The sequence below is a fragment of the Esox lucius genome, chromosome 7, assembly GCF_011004845.1.
Source record: "Esox lucius isolate fEsoLuc1 chromosome 7, fEsoLuc1.pri, whole genome shotgun sequence".
In the NCBI taxonomy this organism is placed as follows: domain Eukaryota; kingdom Metazoa; phylum Chordata; class Actinopteri; order Esociformes; family Esocidae; genus Esox; species Esox lucius.
The window spans coordinates 30,608,038-30,624,648 of NC_047575.1; the positions used below are offsets into that span (position 1 = coordinate 30,608,038).

At 40.0% G+C, this 16,611-nt stretch overlaps 1 protein-coding gene across 7 annotated transcripts; it reads left to right on the forward strand.

The window, feature by feature from the left end:
- The first annotated feature begins 1,661 nt into the window (after positions 1–1,661).
- LOC105006373 (serine/arginine-rich splicing factor 7) lies at positions 1,662–15,555 on the forward strand. Of its 7 annotated transcripts, none has more exons than XM_034293188.1 (10): positions 1,662–1,785; positions 1,893–1,979; positions 8,463–8,689; positions 8,955–9,137; positions 9,325–9,381; positions 9,573–9,614; positions 12,673–12,864; positions 12,910–12,918; positions 14,671–14,781; positions 15,072–15,555. In XM_034293188.1, exons 3-10 carry the CDS (start codon positions 8,469–8,471, stop codon positions 15,121–15,123), a joined length of 867 nt encoding a protein of 288 aa, XP_034149079.1. In that variant the 5' UTR covers positions 1,662–1,785; positions 1,893–1,979; positions 8,463–8,468; the 3' UTR covers positions 15,124–15,555. The 7 variants fall into 7 exon arrangements, with proteins under 7 accessions (XP_034149079.1, XP_034149081.1, XP_034149082.1 ...); XM_034293190.1 differs by having other exon boundaries at positions 12,676–12,864; XM_034293191.1 differs by having other exon boundaries at positions 9,576–9,614.
- The last annotated feature ends 1,056 nt before the right edge of the window (positions 15,556–16,611 follow it).

Consider the following 16,611-nt stretch of genomic DNA (forward strand, 5'->3'; position numbering starts at 1 on the left):
AATATCCTCTGTAGATAATTTGTTGTCTAGTTGTTACCACAAATTCACATTGCAATATTTGTTTGTGCCAAAATGCTGTCCAGAAGAAAAAACATTTCTGATATATTGACAGTACATGTAGAAATTATACTAAATACAAATATAAAGCAAACATGTAAAGTGCTTATCTTATGCATGAGCTGAAATAAAAGATCCCATACATATTCGATACCCAGAAAGTTATTTCCTGCGAAAATCATAGATTAGGGCCTAATGTACTACTAGCATAAATACAAGTATAAATGACAAGAAGATATCTGCAGTTAAAGTTTTATTCAAAATATTTTTGCACAATTGTTCTGAGTAACTGACATATTGCCCATTTAAACTTTCTTGACGGTCTGTTTATCAGTTTGTATTGCTGTTTGTATTGTATTGCTATTCTTTATCAATCCATCAATCAACCAATCAATCAAATGTATTTATAAAGCCCTTTTTACATCATGAGTTGTCACAAGGTGCTTTTACAAAACACCCGGGCTTAAACCCCAAGGAGCAAACAACAGTAGTGTTGAATTTCAGTGGCTAGGAAAAACTCCCTAAGAAGGCCAATATTTTGGAAGAAACCTAGAGAGGTGACCAGTCCTCTTCTGGCTGTGCCGGGTGAACATATTATGAGTACAAATTGTAATAATTAATAAATGCATTTGGGCTGAGTCCAGAGTCTATTTAAACTTAGTCCAGGTTGGGAGCCTGACCAGATGGACTAGGACAAGGACAACACGGGGGAGGGAGAGGTGTCAGCACAGTGGCAGCTGAAATCGTCAGGTATCGTCTTTATCTGCAACACAACCAGGAGGACTTTGAACAGGGACAGCAACGGGTCTTTCAAGCCTGGTACTCCTCAGGTGTGGGCCAAGACCTCATGTCCTCCTAGGTTAAAACATTCCCAAGCATCAACCAAAGGGACCCCAACCAACTGCAACCACCCTGAAAGAGGGCAGAGTATTGTCAGCAGAGTACAGCCATATTGAAGTACAGCCCCCCTCACCATAATCTAACTTATACTATTTCGATCTTATTCAGTAAAGGAAGAGGAGGAGACAAATTGTGTTCTTTTTTACAATCAGTATTTTACAGGTGGCAGGACTCTACATTAAACTGACTGAATTCCTTAAATGAACTGTGATTCAGTAAAACCTTTGAAATATATATACAATTTGCCACAAGGTTATATATATATACATATATATATATATATATATATATATATATCAAATTTGCCACAAGGTAATCTTGTTACATTTGTGTTCAAATAAAGGTGCTATACATAAGCTTTTCTTTTTGCATTGTGAAAGCAGAAAATATCAATGACATATCTTCAGTAATGGCAGAATAATGCCTAGTGCTTGATGCTTAACATGGTGTACTTCCATCTATATACATATATCTATATATAGATATATATATGTATTTTTTTTTAATAATTGTTTTACATTCTCTGGTAAAGCAGCAAGGACACTGATACGTCATCTGTTGAGGCGCCCTAATTTCAATTTATGATTTACATGTATACCCACCCGTCGTATTTAACAACTCTTATGCAAGAACCAATGGGATATTCCCAATCCGGAAATCCCTCCTCACTAAAACCGAAAGCATATACACATCTCTGGTTGGTCAGGGAAGGTTGGCGGTACTTCCTACCCTAGTTAGCTAGCTAGCTGTTTTAAAAACGTGTTGCTGCCTACTGCGCTTTGCGAGCCGCTAGCGAGGTCGATAAGGGGAAGGGGGACTGTGGAAAAGGTGAGTGTCCGGCTTAGCTCATAAGTATGTTAAGAAAATGAAGAAAACATGAAATTAAGTACAGATAAAAACTCGTAATATGAATTACTATTTCATTCGTTTTGCAGCTGAGAGGCCGAACTAGAAACAGTGTTAATTCACTCGCTGAACCATCCAGGCTGCTAGCGAGCTAATACGTTAGCATAGTAAATGAAGTGAGTATGGCAACCATTGTTTAACGTTCTCCAATCCGTGTTAATTGGGAATAATGTCAAATCAAATGTTTGCAACATTGAAACAGGTTTAAGCGATGTCTCTGATATCGTGGTACTGCTTCAACATGACTTAAATGTATATTGTAGCCTTCTGATTAACAATGGTCTGAAACCAATGTGCGGCCTAGGACTACGAGGTACAGCGCAGGAATACGCGGACTTCTCATCTCAGTACTACTGAACTGCTTGCTAGTTTATTTTGTGCTTTGTTTTCAAGTTTCATGATTTACCGGTACTAACTACCAAACGTCTACGTGTCCCTTAGTTGTTAATTGACTAACTAGCTAGTTGATTAACGTTTAATTAGCCTCGATAAAGCATTTTATGCTTAACTTTAGAAATGTTATATTGTGGTTAGCTATAGTAGTTCATTGAACAAACCCAAATAATTGTCTTTGGTCTGGAGTTGAGTGGTTATCATTGGGTTTTGTGGCTACATTGATTTACCAAATGCCGGTACTTTGAAAGATTAGTGCTGATAACCAGGGACGTCACTAGAAATTAATGGATGCTGGGGCCAAGCCTCGTTTTGGGGGGTCTAGGGATACTCTCCAAAACTTCACGTATTTGTAGAGTGACAATGGGTGTAAAATCTATCAAAATAAGGTTATTTTTGTCAATGTTGGCCAAAAATATACCTGTTTCTTAGTTTGTGTTTGACACTGATCTAATATGACTTCAATTCTATCCAAATAATGAAATTGATGGCCACTCTGTCCTCATCCATCCACCACCAACAAAAGTCACTAAAACAGCTGTAGCCAAATTACTTTAGTCAACTATAGTTTATAGTAAATGAACATAGAAACAGAATATGTACTGTATTTATAAATGAGATTTCAAATGAAATCAAAATTATTACAGAATAGATTTAGTCATTAGCCCATTCATCTTAGAATTAAGTAATTTTAAAAAATCACATTTAGTAACCGGATCTCCCTTCCTCTGAACAGAATACCTTGCAATAAGTAATTTCAAGCCCAAACAAACATGAATCTGTGAAACACGCACCGTTTTGCAACTGTGTTCTTTTGAACCGAAGAGTTGAACTAATCTCTAAACCCATATTAGTTGCATATCCAACAAAAAAAACAATCTTGTATTGAGTAATCATTGGATCAACTCATCAATGTTTATGATGATTATTAGTGTCATACATTTAGCTAGCATGTCATCAATGGGAAAATGTTTTGGGCCTACCTAAAAGAAATCCACCCCCTGTTATTGGCCAACGTCCCCAATTATTGGCCAACTTACTATTTTGTAGAATTACATTATAATTGCTTTGTTTTATTACAAATGACAGATCTTCTCTGAAGTGTCTACTAGGAAGTTGTAGCTAGCTTTCTTGCCTTGTAAAGAAAAAGACTGATCACTGATATTACATGTCTGCTCTGTCTTGGAAGTCTGATTTCATGAATTGCAACTTGTTTAAACAATTTCCTTACGTGACATTTTAAAGAGCTATATAATTTGGTGGTTGGCTAGCTGAAAGAGTTTCTTGATTATCAAATGTGCTGTTGCTTTCCAGTGCATTTACATTCTGAACTTAAGGTTTTTCTTCTCTGACCACAAGATAGATCCGATAATGGGGGTGGCAGATGGTAAGGAAACGTTAGTTACTACAGAAGAGGGCAAAGGCCCACCAAAAATAGGCCTAGCGACATCCCTGCTGATAACACGTGCGGTTTTTCACAGGGTAGCGATTCCAACTTAGCCCTTCCACCTATTGTAACCAATAATCTACTAATAAGTTGTTGGTTGACACAACCTTGTCTGTTGATTATTTGATAGAACAGCCTTGAATACTACAGAATTTTTATTGTACTGAGGATGATGGTTGTATTTTTAGAAGTCTGTGGTTTATATACAGTTAGTTTAAATGTGATTAGGTAATAACGAGTACCAATACGCTAGAGTCTAGGTAAGTGTACAATGCAGTAGTGTTATACATTTTGTGCAATGGTGGCGTGGCAAAGACAATAGATAACTGTGCAAAGGGTATAGTGCAAAGGAATGAATCTAAGACAATTGTGCAGATAAGAGCGCAAATATGCCATGGGGCATGACAGAGATAATCAATCAAATGTATTTATAAAGCCATTTTTATATCAGCAGTTGTCACAAAGTGCTTTTACAAAACACCCAGCCTTAAACCCCAAGGAACAAACAACAGTAGTGTTGAATTTCAATTTGGGCTATGTGCAGGATCAGTGTGCGCATGATGGAGGAGAGTTAATACGTACAATGAACGATCAGTAGCTCCGACAGACATTTTTCTTTAAAGGCAGTGAGGGGAATGAGGGTCTCCGGTTTCATTTTTTTTGGTAATTTGTTCTAGTCGTTGGCAGCTGGAAACTAGAAGGAGTGGTGGCCAAAGGAGGTGAGGGCTTTTGGGGTGACCCCAAGCGAGACCCATTTCAGACATGGAGAACAGTGGTCTGCACTATGGTTTCAGAGACTGACGGTATCATCAGATGTCTATTTAATTCACCGTTCTAGTCACCTAGTGATGAATAATTGCTCTGCTTCAGACCTGGCATTTCTTTAGAGACTAAGGAAATGCCACTTAAGAGGGGTTTTAGAGCTTTTTTATAAATTAAGACCAAATGTTCTCTGGAAATTGATTTACATTGCCCTTATGCAACTGAACCGTAACCAAATATTGAGGTGTAGTCCATATGTCTGAAAAATGACTTGCTTTTCAAATATTGTGATTATTTGATGAAGAATGCTAGCTTGGTTGCAAGGAGAAACAACCCTCTTGTTAGTTTAAAAAAAATAAAAAATAAACACAGTCGCTCAAAGAGAGCGCAAACCACCCAAAGTAGTCCAGTCTGTCCTGAGGAGGTTGATGGGATCTATTTGCTTCGATTGTCAGTAAGCATTTAATTTTTAAATATTACTATGTATTTGTAGTACTAACAAGCCAGCTTTGGAGGGGATGGGTACATTCCGCTGCTTGGTTAAGAGCTGGCTAATACCCACTTATCGATAACCAGAAATTGCACTAAGATTTTAATATGCAACATATCAAATTTAAACTATATGAAACAACATAAAAATGGTATTAATCGGTTTGTTCAACTCCGGTTAAGTAGGAACATCACACATCTGGAAATCCTGAAATATCCTTTTAATTTAAACATAGCAGGAGAATGACCAATATGTAATTTTTAGGGCCAATACAGATTTTCTAAGGCCTTATTTACATTGTGAGAGAGGGGATAAAAGCTAGATAGACCTAACTCACCAATATATCAAAATAACAGTTGGGCTGACCCTCAACTGAAACTAAGAATATTTTAGTCGCTTGGCCACGTTAAACAGATCCGATTCCAACCCATACCGGCCCATTTCTGAGGGCAATAAAAATATGGATGGAAATTGTAAGTTGTTTATTCTGTAAGGAATGGTGCAACACTAAAAAACTAAATCTCAGCTGTGGACAGCCCTAAATTACAAAATGTTTATGTTAATTAAAACATTATTTAAGTAAATGCCTAAAATTAAAATCTTCCACTTGAAGAGAGAGTCTGGACCAAATCTGATCAAAACTAAGTGGATATTAAATGTAATATTAATCTCTAAGAGTTCTGAATGAAGATATTATGGTTGAACGTGAAATTCTGGGATTTATGGGTACCATGTGCACACAAGTAGACCATACAATTAGCGGTGCTGACTTTTATTAATACGCAGATCAACCATGCATTAGAAATGCATAGGAACTAAGGCCATCAGCCTTTGTATATGTAATATAACATTTAATATTGTGCCTCAAACTTGTTGGTCTACCAGTCACTGTGGTTGCTAGATGAAAATAAAATTGATTTCTTACTCGGCAAATCCGGTTTAATGCAAACCAACACGTGAATAGGCTGTTGTATTTCTCAAATAATACATGTATTCCTAGTAAGTAGTAATGTGATAAATTGCAAAACGTTAAATGCAAAAAGGTTGCCGTGGTAAGTGTCCCTGCGCTTGCCTAGGTTGGAGAATTTCTGTCAACATGTGATACGTTAGAACATGCAAATCCTTCCACATCGTTTGTGCGAAACTCTCCAATTTGTTCTATAGGAAGCCATTCCAAATTGCGGTCACTCAATTAAAAATGTTGTATAAATATTTAACAAATTCATTTTTAAAGTATTGGAAAATATGTTCTTTGCTTGACATCTACAATGTTTTTAATCCAATGGTGGTAGTTGCTTAATTTATAATGGATACGCTTTCCCTAGGTATTTTTGCATAGTTTGTATATAAAAGGACTTTTTCTGATCCATCGAAAGTGGTTGCTTTGCATACTGGCTAGGGTTTGTAATCATTTGCTTGTTTGCTAACTTGGTCATGTAAAAAATAGGAACTGAAATGAGGGATTACCTGCATTTTTAAGCTTTTCTGTTGACATTACCTCATGTATGCATGATGATAATGCTGATGCCTGATAAGTATTGCCCCATCAGCTCTGTGCACAGATCGTATATCAAAAGTGAAACTAGTCTGACATGCTTAATCCCTGCAATACCAAACAAGAACGCGAGGCTAGAAACAAGGGAAATAACATCCAAGTGTATAGCTACTGTTGATTTGTTTTTGCACAGCAAGAGGGATCTGTGGACATTGTTATTGATGCAATGATACATTTCTGCTTGGAACAGAGCTCAGGATCCAAAGTACCTGTTTTATAATTTATTGGCCCTGAAATGTAGTGCTTGCGTATGTATTCAATTCAAGTGCTGTGGAAGATCCCAGGTTATACAGATTAGATATTGCCCTAACAAAAACATAATTACCATTGGCTTCCATAAGTTTCACATTTTCTGGCTAAAAATCCTACTGCTGAAGGATTATTTATCTGTCTGTGTATCTGAAATATAGTGAAGGCCACAAAGAATTCTATAGAAGTGAGAGATGAAGAAATACAAATGAAAGTTAAGAAGGAATACAAATCAGAATGTTTGGATGTTCCAGTGAGCCCAGTGTATCACACCACCCACTCACTAAGTGGTGTGATGAAAGGTGTTCCCTCGACTCAGGAATCAAACCAACAGGATATTTGAGAAGATACAGGGAGGCCAACAGTCACTTTAAAGGGGCTAGAGAGTCCAGTGACTGGGAGTGGAGTAAAGTTGCACGGAACAATCCTACCAAGAGGGGCAAGAAAAGAGGCATTTTGTTTTTTGCAACAAGTACAGCATGTATGGTGTGAATAATAGTCATAGAGAATAAAAAAAATAACCAGGAACAATTGGTTCCTGGTTAATGTTAAATTTGGGAACTGTTGAATTCATTTTTTTAATCAGATTTTTGAGGGCCCTCTGTTAATAATTTATTATTAAACTACTGCCAGGGCAACACTGTGAACTTGGGGTACCTGGTCTGAAACAATGTTTAGGTAGATGGCACATGTCAAATCCTGTTGCTGTAACTTCCCCAGGGAAATGGCATGCACGGCCGTTCACATTATGTAAAAGAAAACGTGACTCATTGGACCAGGTGACCTTTTTCTGCTGTTCCAAGGTCCCGTTCCGACGCTCACGTGCGCATTGTATGTGCTTTTGGTGGTGGACATGGGTCATCATGGGCACTCTGACCGGTATGCAGCTGGGTGCAATGCACTGTGTGCTCGGGCAAATTTGTAATGTAACTAAAATGTTCTGTGACCTGAACGGATAGCCTTCGTTGCCCTCATAACCTGTCGCTGGTTTGTGGTTTGTTCCTCTAGGAACCACTGCCGGTAGGTACTCGCCACTGCATACTGGGAGCGCCCTGCAAGCCTTGCTATTTTAGAGGTGCTCTGACCCAGTCATCTGGCCATAACAGTTTGGCCCTTGTCGCTTCGGTCTTTACTCCTGCATCCAGCACGTTGTCTACGAGAGCTGGTTCTTTGCATACCATCTAATCTACCCCAGACCTTGACGTGTCCTTGTTAGGAGATGGTGGAAGTTATTCACCTGTTATGGGTCAGAATGTTTTGGCTCATCAGTGTATGTGGTACTTCATTAAAAACAATATTTAAACTTTTTCATTTCTATTTAGCCTACACATCTTGCGTGACTCATCTCAGTGAGATTGTTGAAAATCCTTTAGAATTTCTTGGTTTTTACAGTTTGTGTACGACAGGTCTAGTTTTATGCCTGGAGTGCCAAATTAAGTCCATTGAAGTGAAGATGTCACTGAAAATACAAACCCTGCCTTGAACTCAAAATGGGTGTGGAGGAAATGTCTGTATTGTGCTGATAGTAATCAGAGAAAAGGAACTACCAATATCTTAAACTTAGGCTAGTCTCGTCAGCATTACCCTTGTTTATCAACTTGACCAATCAATGTTTAAGTAGATCGGTGCAATAGGCCATGCCACCATTAGTGTACAGTGTTTTCAGGAGGTCTCAATTTACCCTTCTTATTTTACCGTTTCAGATAAAGATGTCCTACTCATCATCTAGAAGCTCCTCGCGCAACACCGACTGCAAGGTGTATGTGGGTGATCTAGGCAACGGTGCTGCCAAAGGGGAATTGGAGCGAGCGTTCAGCTATTATGGGCCTTTGCGCAGTGTCTGGGTGGCCCGGAATCCACCAGGCTTTGCCTTTGTTGAGTATGAAGATCCCAGAGATGCTGAGGATGCTGTGAAGGGCATGGATGGCAAGTGAGTCCACACAAAGTTCTATTGCATTAGTGCAATGACTGATGTTCTATGCTAGCTGTCCTGTGACTTCCATTTATTGCCAACTCTGGTTGGCAACTTCCCTTAAACTGAATGCTGAGTCAAAGTATCTAATGTTTATTTGGCTCTCGAGAAACTTCGTTGGCTGAATCTCAAACTATTTTACCTCAGTAACTGCCTGTGTTACCCTCGCTAGCAGGCTATTATCAAATATACCGTCTGTTATTAACTCATTTTCCTGTTTCAGAGTGCTCTGTGGTGCCCGCATAAGAGTGGAATTGTCAACAGGAATGTCTCGCAAGTCACGCTACGGCCGTCCCAGTCGCCGGCACTTTGACCCGAACGACCGCTGCTACCAGTGCGGCGAGAGCGGCCATTATGCATATGATTGTTATCGCTTTAGTAAGAGGGGAGGTGGCCGTCGCAGCAGGTACGCTGTAGTCTACTTGAGCATGTATTCAAGAATATAACTGGAATGACATCCTTGTTGAATGGCATTCAGTGACATGTTAGCTCTAAGAAAATGTCACAAATCTTTTGTGGAGGCACCATAAAAAAGAAATCTGTACAATGTTGCACTTTACCCTGCACTGAATGTTCAATCCGTCTCCTCTTAGGTCCCGCTCAAGGTCCAGGGGAAGGCGTTACCGCTCGCGCAGCCGCAGCAACGACCGGTGAGTGATTTTGCCCCTGAAGGTGTTAACTTAAAATATACATTTCTTGGAGTTGGGAGTCTCCTATGGAAATGAGATTTAGATCTTTTTGTCATTGTATGAGACGAGTGTCTGGTTTTAAAATACACAGACCTGATGTCAGTGTTTTCTTAATTGCCGTTAGCTTTACAAGTTCCCTTACCTCCCCTTAGCAGGCGGTACAGATCCCCATCATACTCAAAGCGCAGAAGCAGGTAAGACTTAATCTGCTGCATCTCTCGGTGAACATATTTAACATTTGATTTTTGACTTGCATAGTCATCTCACTAATTATATAATCCCAACCCTTAGTTTGCATATATTGCCTGATATATAGTTAGTTCCGGAAATAATTGGTCACTGACAAGTTTTAATTTGGCTGTTGACCAAAATATATTCAAGTTACAATTAAATATTGTGGGCTTCAAGTGCAGTCTCCGATTTAATTAGAGGGAATTCACATCCAAATTGGAGAAAGGGTTTAGGAATTACTGCTCTTTAATATGTAGCCCCCTCTTTCTGCCGGACCGCATAAACTGAGCCAGCCTTGAAGAGCGAGTGTCTCTGACTAGAGGTAAGAGACGCGGGCTGCGGAACCACAGGTCCAGCTTTTGACTCCTGTGACAGTTAAAACGCTATGCCTGAGGATTTGTTCAGGACAGACAAACTTTGCTGGCTACAACCTTCAGTAGCTATGTAATAGGAAACCTAAAAAAGCAGTTCTGGTGGATATTAAGACTAAAGTCTGTTATCGTTACCTACACTCACCTAAAGGATTATTAGGAACGCCATACTAATACTGTGTTTGACCCCCTTTCGCCTTCAGAACTGCCTTAATTCTATGTGGCATTGATTCAACAAGGTGCTGAAAGCATTCTTTAGAAATGTTGGCCCATATTGATAGGATAGCATCTTGCAGTTGATGGAGATTTGTGGGATGCACATCCAGGGCACGAAGCTCCCGTTCCACCACATCCCAAAGATGCTCTATTGGGTTGAGATCTGGTGACTGTGGGGGCCATTTCAGTACAGTGAACTCATTGTCATGTTCAAGAAACCAATTTGAAATGATTTGAGCTTTGTGACATGGTGCATTATCCTGCTGGAAGTAGCCATCAGAGGATGGGTACATGGTGGTCATAAAGGGATGGACATGGTCAGAAACAATGCTCAGGTAGGCCGTGGCATTTAAACCATGCCCAATTGGCACTAAGGGGCCTAAAGTGTGCCAAGAAAACATCCCCCATCCCCCACACCATTACACCACCACCACCAGCCTGCACAGTGTTAACGAGGCATGATGGATCCATGTTCTCATTCTGTTTAAGCCAAATTCTGACGCTACCATCTGAATGTTTTAACAGAAATCGAGACTCCTCAGACCAGGTAACATTCTTCTAGTCTTCAACTGTCCAATTTTGGTGAGCTCGTGCAAATTGTAGCCTCTTTTTCCTATTTGTAGTGGAGATGAGTGGTACCCGGTGGGGTCTTCTGCTGTTGTAGCCCATCCGCCTCAAGGTTGTGCGGCTTCACAAATGCTTTGCTGAATACCTCGGTTGTAACGAGTGGTTATTTCAGTCAGTTGCTCTTCTGTCGGCTTGAATCAGTCGGCCCATTCTCCTCTGACCTCTAGCATCAACAAGGCATTTTCGCCCACAGGACTGCTGCATACTGGATGTTTTTCCCTTTTCACACCATCCTTTGTAAACCCTAGAAATGGTTGTGCGTGACAATCCCAGTAACTGAGCAGATTGTGAAATACTCAGACCGGCCCACCTGGCACCAACAACCATGCCACGCTCAAAATTGCTTAAATCACCTTTCTTTCCCATTCTGACATTCAGTTTGGAGTTCAGGAGATTGTCTTGACCAGGACCACACCCCTAAATGCATTGAAGCAACTGCCATGTGATTGGTTGATTAGATAATTGCATTAATGAGAAATTGAACAGGTGTTCCTAAATCCTTTAGGTGAGTGTATATTAATACAGTAGTTAGTGTATCAGTGTCATTCATAAATGGCTAATAAGCTGTTAAAACCGCCAGTGGCAAAAGTCATACAGTTCATAGATACTATTTGTGGTGGAGGTAAACTTAATAAAACTTTACTCATTTTAACACAATGGTTAATGGTGTCTAACGACACATTCTTGTTAATGCGTGACCAAATTATATAATGTCAAGAGAGTAATCCGACATCCAGCAAATGTACAGCTCTGTAGCATAGTGGTTAACGACCCAGCTGTTTATGTGGGCAGCCCAGGTTTGAATCTCGAGAGCGCAACCACGATCAACACTTTGTATTGCGGCCCGGCTGAACTACGCTCGCCGGGTTTCTGGTTCAAGGGACCTAAAGTAATTGGACAGTTGACTCAAGCTATTTCATGGACAGGTGTGGGCTATTCCTTCATTGTTTCATCAATTAAGTACGTAAAAGGTCTGGAGTTGATTCCAGTTGTGGCATTCGCATTTGTGTGTTGTTGCTGTAAACCCACGACATGCGGTCAAAGGAGCACTCCATGCGAGTGAAACAAGCCATCCATTAGGCTGTAAAAAAAAAAATCCATCAGAGTTAGCAGGAACATTGGGAGTGTCAAATCAACAGTTTGGTACATTCTGTGGCAAAAAAGAACGTGTGGCAGAGCTCACCAGTACAAAGGCAAAGAAACTCCTTCCCAACATCCACAAGACAGAAGCAGCCAGATGGTCTCTGAAGTGTATATGGATATATTGTCTGCTCAGATTCAACCAAATTCAGCAAAGTTGATTGGACGGCACTTCACTTTACAAATGACCCAAAAAGTACTGCGAAAGCAACCCAGGAGTTTAAAGTGGAATATTCTGTAATGGCTGAGTCAATCATTTGATCTCAACCTGATCCAACATGCATTTCACTTGCTGAAGACAGCAGCTGTAAAGGCCTGGCAAAGCATCACAAAGGAGGAAACCCAGCATTTGTTGTCCATACGCTCCTGACTTCAAACCGTTATTGCCTGCAAAGGATTCTCTACAAAGTATTTAAATGAACATTTATGATAATTTGTCCAATTACATTTGGTTGCAATTTCAATACGTTTCATAAGATACTTTTCAACCCCTTGAATTAAAGCTGTAGGTCTCCAATTCACTTGCATCTCAGTTTCATTTCAAATCGATTGTGGTGGTGTACAGGGCCATAACTATGAAAAATTGTCAGTGTCCAAATATTTCCAGATCTAACTCTATATTGCCCCTATTAATAGATCTGATGATCGCGCAAATTTTTTTGTACAGCAGATCTAGGTCCCCAGCGCGTTCAAAGTCCAGAAGTCCCGTGCGCAGGTCGTCCAGAAGTCCCGTGCGCAGGTCGTCCAGAAGTCCCGTGCGCAGGTCGTCCAGAAGTCCCGTGCGCAGGTCGTCCAGAAGTCCCGTGCGCAGGTCGTCCAGAAGTCCCGTGCGCAGGTCGTCCAGAAGTCCCGTGCGCAGGTCGTCCAGAAGTCCAGTCCGTCGGTCCAGGACTCCAGTTCGCAGAGCAGCAAGGTGAGGCTGGCTTACTTTGTCAGTATATTGTCACAATATGAAAATGTTGACTTTGATACCGATACCAGGCCTTATTGTATTACTCGATATTGAAACAATACTTGGTATCTGAAGATGTCATGATAGTGTGAATACATTTAAATGCCAATCTAGACTGCTTCTTGCGTTCTGCCCTGTCAAAATGTCTTTGGTGGACAGGGCTAGGTAGTTCGATAGCTTTTTTTTTTGTTTATCTGTGAAGTTACTTTCTTGAACTGATTTATAAAACATTTAAAAAGCACTATTCACATGGATTACCAAATCAATCTTAAGAATATAAAATAATTGACTTCCTTGCATTACAACTACATCACTGTGGCTATGGTTTGTATCCTGGTGGAAGTATTTTGACATTGCTTCTGTACAGCACAGGGTGATGCATATTGCAATATCGCTGCCAAGGGTGGATGGGTGAATAGTCAGATGGGGGTGTCTGTCACGCCGCTCTTGAGTGACTCCTGGTGTAGGTCGGGCGCCTGTGAACTGAACTGTGGTTGTAAACCTGGGGAATGTGGTAGTCTCAACCTTGTGTGTACTATCCAAAGCTTCCATGTTGAAAAAACTGTGGGATAGTAATGCTTGGAGGAAGTATGAAGGGGAGAAACAAAAATCAGATCAAGTTCTTACTAACATTGGCTTAGGGTAAGAATGAGCAGGCACAGCCCTATTTATGCTTAAACTATAGCCATGAAGATGCACTTCTTACAAAATGTATGAAGATCAAGTTTATCCTTATCTGTATAGGAATATGTCAGCTTTGTTAATCATCAGCATAAGTCCCATTTAGCTTTGAAAATCAGATGGAATCAAGTGCCAGTTCGGTTGCTATCAGAAAGTAGATTTAATCTAAGCAGTCAATCTAAGCATGGTGCAAATTTGGATGCAGATGGTGTAATCAGCAAAGCGCCATCACAACTCCTCTATGCAACACGGTGGAAATCATTCATCCACTCTGCATCTCACAAACACGGTGGCAGGAAGCAAAAATCTCAAATTTGAACTCCTCAGACCAAATAACTGTTTTCCATCAGTCTAATGTGCATGTCTCTGGTTTGTTTGCCAAAGCAAGTATTCCAGATGACCACCTCATAAATTTGGTTGAGAGAATGCAAAGTTTGCAAAGGCCGGTTACTTTGAAGAATCTACAATATGAAGTGTATTTTGAGCTCTTTAACACTTCTGTTTGCTACATGATTCCATGTGTGTTATTTTTGTATTATATTTTCGCTGTAATTGTACAGTGTGGAAAATAAAGAAATTCCTTTAATGAGTAATGTCCAAACCTCTGACTGGTACTGTTTTTTTTCAAGCAGCACTGTAGAACAATTAACAAAAATGCACTTGCTTTATTGAAGAGGGCACTTATCCAGATGATCAAACAATACATACATATGAATTAACACACTAGGCCTGCAAAGTAATTGCTTTTAATATAAGTTAGTTATGTAGACTACAATAATGCATAACCCTACCATACAATTCTACCGGGCTACATGCAGGGGGAAAATGGGTTTAATTGTTTAAACTTGTATTAGTAACTAAGATTGGCTTTTTAAATGGCTGTGGAAAGTAGTGATTAATCTAGTTGAATAGCTCCATTGGTTACATTTGTAGTTTGATGTGGACTTAACTTCTTACCCATTTAAAAAAAAAAAAAGCACTGAATGTCAAAAGGTCCTCCTTTCCTACTGATCACTGGTGTTTCCTTTGCAGTCGCTCGCGTTCTCGGTCCCGTTCCCGGTCAGTTTCCCGCCCCAGGGCGCGCAGCGTTTCCAGGTCTCGATCCCGGTCCAGGTCCCGCTCAGCCGTCCCTAAGAGGAACAGGTATTAAACTTCAGAATCTCGTCACATCCCTACTCATTTCTTTTGTCATGGGGCACTACAGTAAGGTTTATTAATGCATGGTGCACCGAAGACTTAAACGATGCAAGTTGATTTCAGTACCCTGGTTTTCACTCTTCTGCACCACAGATATGGTCCATTTTGTATTCTAGATTAATTGCGATTATCCAGTTAAACAAGGATGGTCAGTGCATAATGCTGTAAGAATAGTTAAGTTATTTGTTTCAAAGGTCACATTACACTGAGAGTGCTAATTGTTCTCTTGCCTTAAGTCAATCCAGGTCTCCCAGTCAGAGGAAAAGCCCCACTCCTGATGCCAACTGACCAAGGGGGTGAGACCACTCCCTGCCCTCCTGTTCACCTGTTCCGATTTGCCTCAGGGCTTTAAGCCATTTTACATTATTGTCCATGTACTTGATTTGTTTTTTTCCTGTCATTTTTAATATCCCTTGGTTTTCATCCTCTGGCTTTGGCATTTCACCTATGTACAATTGATTCCCAAACTGTACTTTTCCCATCATGTACATTTCAATTGCTCTTTTTACATTGGTGAGAAATCTATTTTTTAACACTTGTGCATTTTAATTTGTCTGTGCCCGGTTTCCTGATATATTGGTCAGTATTGCAGCTACAGTGGAGTGCATTGAAGTGTACTCATAGCTGTACTAAAATGAAATTATTTTGAGTTTATTTCATTTTCATTGTAAATGGCTGTATCTTTTTAATAAAATGAATCTTTACACAGTAGTGATGTGATTTACGATTTCACATTGGCTTTTACTGCTTAAATTTATTTGAAAATAAATGGGGATGGTTTTGTGGACAAAGGATCAAGCTCAATGGAAATCTTAATTGGGCTTAATTCTTTTTAGTCCATGACTACATCTTCTGTGCCTTCAAAGCCAGCCCCCAGTGCCCTGCAGAAGTATTAAGACCCCTGATACATTGATTTATAGGCTTAACAAATAGTACAGTGATATTCTATTTTAAAATCACACTATCGGTACATCAGTTAGATATGTTGAACTAGAGTAAATAATGTGAAAGATGCCTTTGGGAATGATCCTGAGTCTCATTACCCAATCAAAATGATTAAACAGACTAGTTTCAATGTCTTTAACTCTGAGAGAAAAGTATGATGCTGATTGTTGCCAGTCAACTGCATTACAACTAAAACAACTGATTACTGCCACCACCAATTTTTGTTTGCAGTCTGCAATGCGGCCAGCTTATTTTAACTGAAGTTAGCTTGAGCAGTTACTAAAAAAATACAACTTGAGTATCATGCAGCAAAAACATCCATACCATACAAAAAAATGATTCCATACAACAAATGTTATTTCATGACCCATGTCTTTTTTCAAAGGGGAAAAAACTCAAATGCATGTGTTCTTGTGCACCCACATATTTAAGGACTTGTCTTGCATTGTCACAGCCCCTTGTAGAGGCCACAAAAGTGACTGTCTAGGAATTTGATGCGCCATACTGGGTTCTTTCAAAATCGTACTGTTGCTGCACCGTCGATCATCTTGACTGGTTGCATCATGGCCTGGTCTGTAAACGGCTCTGCCCGTGACTGCAGGGTGAAGATGGTCATTCAAAACACAGGCAGTGGACATCCAGGACATTTTCTCCCACCATACCAGATGAAAGACTGGAGTCACACCCAAGCAACACGTTTAGTCAGAAGGGGACTTGCCGAAGAACAGGAACTTAGAAATAGTCTCTATGTACTGTATATCACAAAATTGACGAACAATTGACCTCTACCTGACTGCTCAACTGGGTAAACATGCATGCACCCATCCAACA

Bases quoted from the DNA above. Each gene is read 5' to 3' on its own strand.
- LOC105006373 (XM_034293188.1), top strand. From the start codon at position 8,469: ATGTCCTACTCATCATCTAGAAGCTCCTCGCGCAACACCGACTGCAAG. The intron at 9,615-12,672 runs GTAAGACTTAAT...TTTTTTGTACAG, and splicing joins TACTCAAAGCGCAGAAGCAG to CAGATCTAGGTCCCCAGCGC. The intron at 14,782-15,071 runs GTATTAAACTTC...TCTTGCCTTAAG, and splicing joins GCCGTCCCTAAGAGGAACAG to TCAATCCAGGTCTCCCAGTC.